The sequence below is a fragment of the Ursus maritimus genome, unplaced genomic scaffold, assembly GCF_017311325.1.
Source record: "Ursus maritimus isolate PB19 unplaced genomic scaffold, ASM1731132v1 scaffold_21, whole genome shotgun sequence".
In the NCBI taxonomy this organism is placed as follows: Eukaryota; Metazoa; Chordata; class Mammalia; order Carnivora; family Ursidae; genus Ursus; species Ursus maritimus.
Genome location: NW_024424564.1, coordinates 12986029 through 12992860, shown reverse-complemented (window position 1 = coordinate 12992860; position 6832 = coordinate 12986029). Strand labels below are relative to the sequence as shown.

Below are 6832 nucleotides of genomic sequence, written 5' to 3'. Positions count from 1 at the left end.
CTACACTTGCAATGCTTTGTTCATTTTCCTGAATGTACTTTGCAGGCTACTTCAACATGAATGGGAAGAAAGCAATGTTCAGATTCTGAAACTTCAAGCCAAGATGTTTACATATAATATTCCAACATGCCTGGCCACCTGGAAAATGTAATGCAGCAATCATGTACATGTTTTTATAGCTATTGCTTTTATTTGTAAGGTTTGCTCCATACAGGTAAATCTGAAATGACATCTATTTTTTTTTTCCTGGACAGATTTCTACTCTAATTTAGATTTATTTTTGGCACTTGCTGAGCTTTTCTACTGAGAGTAAGGGTGTGCTCATTAACAATTGCTCCTAAAAACAGAATGGATGGAGTATTAATTTTTTTTGAAGCAGAGCATTTAGATAACAGTACTATTTTCAAACAAATCTGTTACACACATTTTAAGACCATCTTTTTTTTAAATGTGGGGTTTTCCCCCCTCTTATAATCTGATGTCTTCTTTCTTTTAAAGGTTATTTTTAGTGCCAGGTGTTTTTACTAGTAATTATGAGTATTTTTCATGAACGTTATTTATGTTCAAAAGACTGGTCTGCTTAATTCTTGTAAAGTTGATAAAAATTGTTGAATTTTTCTTTTCACTATAGGTTACCCTCCTTGGAAGTTTAGCCTGTTACTTTCAGGAAGTTTTGTACTCAGATTCCCACAGTCAGTATTCTGCCAGTGGTAGTATCTCATTTCGTTCAAAGATATATAAATTTTTCTTTTCCCTTTTCTATGTTCCTTTTTTTTTTCTTAGAGCCATTGCTGCTGAGATTGTTCTAAAGGGACAAAGAGAGGTAAGCTATGATTGATTTATCAGATGGGTCACTTTGTTTTTAAGCTGTTCGGCCCTTTTGTTGACTTCTCAGTTTAAAAGGATTAAAACATAAACGTTTATGTGCTAAGAACTCTATATGTTTGGAAACTTGAAAACCCAGTGTAGCCGTTTTGTATATTATGAGGTTCCAGTGAATAATTAGGATTATAAAGGTGTTCCTCATCATGTTTCCTGATGGAATTGTGTGTATATCTATCTTATAGGTCCACCGTTTATATCAGAGAGCCTTACAGAAGTTACCTCTTTGTGCATCACTGTGGAAAGATGTAATGCTTTTTATCTTTTATTTCATCTTGAAGTTTTCCTATAAATTTTCTGCATGTGCCATATCCATTGATGTGGTGATGCTCAAAATCTAGCTAAGTCTTACTTCTGTGCTTCCCTGTCTTTTACAGCAACTCTTGTTTGAAGCATCAGAAGGAGGTAAAACTGATAACCTGAGAAAACTAGTTTCCAAGTGCCAAGAGATTGGAGTCAGCCTAAATGAGCTCTTAAATTTAAACAGTTACAAAACAGAAAGCAAGAATCACTGAACACTGGGTGCAGTCAGTTCTAAGTCCTTATAATAATTGCCAAAATTATTTGAATGATCCTTCAAGATTAGGCTGATCCCTGGCTAAGGTCTGCGTAAGGCAGACAAGCATTACTGATCATATCAAGTCCCCTACAATATCCTATCCTCAAAACCGGAAGCAATGAACATGACCCTCTTCGGTTGGATAAATGAACTTCCTGTTTGGCCTACTTCTGGGCCCTGCCAGATTCTCATAACATCATGTACGTAAGTATAGTTCCTCAAAGTGACTGACATTTATTTTAATTTTGCTTTGTTTTTGTTTTTATTTTTTACTTTTCCCCCTTTCTTTACGTTGCGCTATTCCTGATTCACTTGACACACTCTGATGCCTGAGAGATTCTTGTTTGGGATTTAATTTCCAGGGCTGTGTTTACAGTAAAATGCAGGCAGTCCCTTTTAGTTCTTCTTCTTTAAACCTTTTGAGATTCTTCATTTCAGGATTTAAAACTTAAGCAGTCCATCTTAAGGAAAGTGTAACTGCCATGGCCACAAGTCTGCTAGTTGCACTTGAATGCTCTAACAGGGTTGTTTATTGCCCTTTCTACGTTCTGGACTCCTTGCCGAGACTGTTTAACTTGAAGATTAAAGAAACTATTGCAAATGCCAGTGCATCAGAACCTAAGAGTGGTCAAATATTATGTGCAATTTTTTTGTAAAGAAATTTTAATTTATAATAAAGTTTAACAGTTTAAAGAACAGTTAATATTTGAACTGCTTTGTATTGAAATACTACTTTGTAGTATTAAAATTGTTTATAAACAAAATATTTTTAATATAAGTTTAACTTTTTAAAAGATGTTGCTGTCTTTATTCACTTTTCACACTGTGGTGGGCAAGGGTTGAAGGTAGGAGATACGGATTTTCACTCTAACTATATCCTAACCTGCTTTCCTATAAAAACATTCTAGTGACTTTTAAATTTATGACAGTATAGGTTCTGTTCTGTTTTGAGGACAGTGAACACATAGGTTTGCATTACCATTAAATTCCTCGTTCTCAACACCCAGTGTTTAGAAAGTATCTCCCAACTGTAGTTTGAATGATTTGCTTAGTGACATGCTGTCTTATGTTGAATACTGGTATGACCAAATATAAAGACCTTGCAGTGTTTTTCCCGAGTCTATAGTCGGTGGTTTGCACCTGGTAAAAAATTGGTCAATGACATGCATACAACACACATACACACTCACTCACTTTCATAAATCTGGTTTTATAGCCACAGTTCAATCTAACTGTTGGAGGCAGAGCAGCAGCCCCTGTGAAATAGTAGGCAAATTTGTACATCTGGACATTTGTATAATGCTTAGTCAAAATAAACCATGTTTTGAGGCCCTACTATGTGCCTACCAGATGGTGCATATTTGGATAGTAAGTGCTGTTGGATGAGGTCAGGAATGAAACCCACTTCTCTAGTGTCTTTCATTAAATCAAAAAGAGGCTGATTGATTTACCTCTAAAACCAAAGAAATTTGGGTGGAAGATCATTTTCTTCCATTTGATGCATTTAACTATTTAACCTTGAAAGCTTTTCCTGCTCTGTTGTTTGAAAACCATTGTTAGGTGCTTAGAAAAATTTTTCCAGTCTGTTCCCTCATAGTGCAACAGTTTCGATGTTAGTAGCTGAAGTGTCTCAATAGGTTTTATTTTGAGACAGTGCTAAGTTTTGAACTTCTGTATATTCTTAGACTTACCATTTTGTTGCATTAACAATTCATCAGCAGTAACTTTTACATCTTTTTAAAAAAATAATAGTTTGTGGGCACCTGGGTGGCTCAGTCCATTCAGCGTCTGCCTTCAGCTCAGGCCATGATCGCAGGGTCCTGGGATCATGCAGTGGGGAGTCTGCTTCTCTCTCTCCCTCTGTCTCTCCCTCCTGCTGGTGCTCGGTTGCATTCTCTGTCTCTTTTTAAAAAAGAAAAAGAAAAGTATACTTTGGGGGCCCCTGGGGGGCTCAGTCAGTTGAGCAGCTTCCTCTTGATTTGGGCTCCGGGTCCTGAGATCAAGCCCGGTGTCAGGCTGTGTGCTGGGCCAAGAGCCTGCTTGTTATCCTCCCTCTTTCTGTGCCCCTCCACCCCCAGCTGTCTCTTCCTGGGGGGAAAAATGCTTTGGTGCATCAGCTCCAAGACCCAGCCATGCAGGCTGTACATTATAACCACTCCAGGGCTCGCCGTCACATGCTGTGCTTAGTCAGGCAGCCAGAGGACCTAGCATATGTAGCTGTTTCCTTTGTGATCAGTTGTCCTATTGCTATATAAAATCAAGAAGCTTGGGGTACCTGGCTGACTCAGTCAATAGAGCATGTGACTCTTGATACCGGGTCTGTGAGTTCAAGCCCCACGTTGGGGGTAGAGTTTACTTAAAAAAGCAAAATATAAAAGTATTTTAAATAAATAAAATCAAGAAGCTATTTTATAGAAATTCTGTTGCTTTTAGGATACCCTCTTATGTCATTTTAGGATACCCTTTCTTGTCATTTCACAAATACACTTCAACCTCAAAAAAAAAAAAAAGTAAGCCCTGCTTACAAGTGAGGTTTATGTATATATTTTGGTCATCTTTCCATATTCGTTTTTACCTGTTTTTTAATTAATTGCTTTCAACATGTAGTAATTAGAATATTAAAACTTGGGGTTAAAGTTGGTAAAGTTACTGGGGTAGGATAAATATGATATTTTACATGCTGTATGACTTACCATGCAGAGACGTGGCATACAGTGAGGAAAGGTTAGTCATTGAGAACTGCAGTTCTTTGCACTCCCTTACTCCCACCGGGCGGTGGGGGGGGGGAATACAAAAGAGGCATTTTAGGCTTTGGGGTTTTATCTCTGATAAAGGAAGTGGTGTGGCAGATTGCGGTGTATTTTTATGTGTTTTCCTTCATTTTAGAGAACAGCCTAATATTTCTATTTGCCTTTTAACGGAAAGTGGACCTTGTCACATTGTTGTCACTGGATTATCTAAGGCGGTTGCTTTCAATTAAAGGGCATATAAACCTGCATCATAAAGCAAGCAAGAATCTCCAGGTGCACATCTAAGAGCTAAAGCACTAAGCAGACAAGCAAAAGGTGATTAAGACTGACAACAACTGTAGAGAGACTTTATTGAAGATTGTAGTTCAAATATTTATTTTTCAAGGTTGTTGAAAAAGTAGGAACATGTGGCTGTAATAGAAAGCAGGGCCAATATTCTTGCTTAAAGCTGTCATGTGTTCACAGATAAGTCATAATTTCCTTAGTCTGCTTTCAGATCTGTGCGTTAACATTAGTGTGAGCGAAGAATGGGGAAATACAATTTCAGAAACCTTTTAGGTTTGGGTATTATGCCCGCAAATGTTTCATTGCCCCGCAGTAGAAGTTAACAGTTGCTACACAGAGCATTTTGGAATAAGAACTGTTCAAGTAAAGGCCGACTTCCAAGGAACATTGTTGACATTGTTTCTTTTTTGTTCAACCTCACAATTTCACAATTGGGTCTGTATCTTTGTCTTTCTGAGCTGTGGTACTTAATGTAGGTGGTAGAGCTGAGCTGGAAGAGTTTTTTCTTATATTTATTTTTTTAGGGCTGTATTCCATTTACCACCAAAAAGTCCCCTCACTTCCTGAAGGTATTCTTCAGTTGTGCATTTATTATTTTGGGGGCCAGTGGACGGCCATGTAAGGACGTGCTGTCCTGCCCTGCCTTCCTCACCATGGCCCACCTCCGCTCACACTGCCTCCGCCATAATAATTATGCTGTACTTAGTACTACTTGATTGAGGTGTCTGCAATAAATGTGAAAAGGTTTTTCATTTTTTTTCTATGACATCTTTGAGGTAGATAATAGAAAGCTGTGTCTGTCTTTCATGATGGCAAAATGGATGTAGAATTTGTTTCCACTCTTCATTTCATTTGATCTTCACAAAAGGGACCACACAAATTTTCAGAAACCCCACAGAACAGAATCACTTTTTTTTTTCATTTCAGAATGAATTGGAGGGGCATCTGGGTGGCTCAGTTGGTTAAGTGTTGTCTGCCTTCAGCCCAGGTCATGGTCCCTGGGTCCTGGGATCAAGCTTCACATCCACATCGGGCTCTCTGCTCAGTGGGAAGTCTGCTTCTCCCTCACTCTCCCTTTGTGCTCCCCCCCCAAATAAATAAAATCTTAAATCCATTTGAGCTTTGTGCTAGATATACAGAGATGAAAAAAGAGGCCACTGAATCTAATAGAACAGAAGAGCGTGGGCTAAGGAAGCATTTTTTTTTTTTTTAAAGATTTTACTTAGAGCATGGTGGAGGGGGCGGGGCAGAGGGAAAGGGAGAAGCAGGCTCCCCACTGAGCCGGGAGCCTGACCAGGGGCTCAGTCCCAGGACCCTGAGATCATGACCTGAGCCAAAGGCAGATGTTTAACCGACTGAGCCACCCAGGTGCCCCCCCAAGGAAGCATTTTAAAGGGGCTACCAAGTTTGGGCTGGGAAAGGTTGGGAAAGTCTTCCTGGATGGAAGTGAATTATCAGTGAAGTCATAAAATAGGAAAAGTTAAGGCCAATAATATTTTTTGAAAATTACATGCTACTTATACTTGAATATTATAGAAGGAATGCGGGGCTAGAGCCCAGGACCCTAGGATCACTACCTGAGCTGAAGGCAGATGCTTAATCGACTGAGCCACCCAGGCGCCCCAAAACCTGTGCATTCTTTAAAACTTCCTAAAAAGCTGCTTCGACTTTGTACTAATTTATTCACAACTGACTATTCGTTAGACATGACAGCGGGTAGGACATGTAAACTCCATACCAGCCGCTTCTGTCCATCTTGGGGCACATTGTGCTTCCAAAACCACATAAACACGCTGAATAGAAATCAGTCTTATCAGGCCCGACTTAAACAGCCTTGATGTGGAGAGTGTGATTTTGGAATTACAATTGCTGCAACTTGTTTCCTTTTTTCTTTCTTTCCCTAACTCCTTTGGTGATGCATGAATGAAATGCTACTCTGAACATTTACTAGTCTGCAAATGCTGTAGAGCCCTCTTTCAATCCCAGTCAAGGCTACAAAGTTCTGTTCCATGACTCTCTCTCAAGACTCAGTCCTATTTTCCTATCTATAAAAGAACTACCTGGAGATAGCCCAGCTTTCAGTGCTTTAAACTGATTTTTCCAAAAGACACACTTTAACCCAACACAAGAAATGTTTCAGTCAGTGTGGAACTCAGTACTGCCAGGAATGAAATAGTTCGGCTGGGGAGCAAAATATTTTACATGAGCTTAGGAGTATGTGCTTCCTGGTTTTCATCAAGGAGGCAGAAGACCCACAATATCTGAGGCAAATTTCATTGGTCTTAAGCGATGTGACTTTGCTGTGAGCGCTGGTGGGCCGGAATTTTTCCCTCCAGTTTAAAGGTACAACTTCTGC

At 39.3% G+C, this 6832-nt stretch overlaps 1 protein-coding gene across 1 annotated transcript in view; it reads left to right on the top strand.

Moving 5' to 3' along the window:
- ZFC3H1 (zinc finger C3H1-type containing) overlaps positions 1-2139 on the top strand; it is a 50498-nt gene extending 48359 nt beyond the window's left edge. Inside the window, exons 32-35 of the mRNA XM_008684302.2 lie at positions 46-147; positions 784-823; positions 1068-1130; positions 1260-2139. Of these exons, the coding sequence (XP_008682524.2) occupies positions 46-147; positions 784-823; positions 1068-1130; positions 1260-1397 (343 nt within the window). The 3' untranslated portion in view covers positions 1398-2139. The remainder of the gene's footprint in view (positions 1-45; positions 148-783; positions 824-1067; positions 1131-1259) is intronic.
- Positions 2140-6832: the final 4693 nt, after the last annotated feature.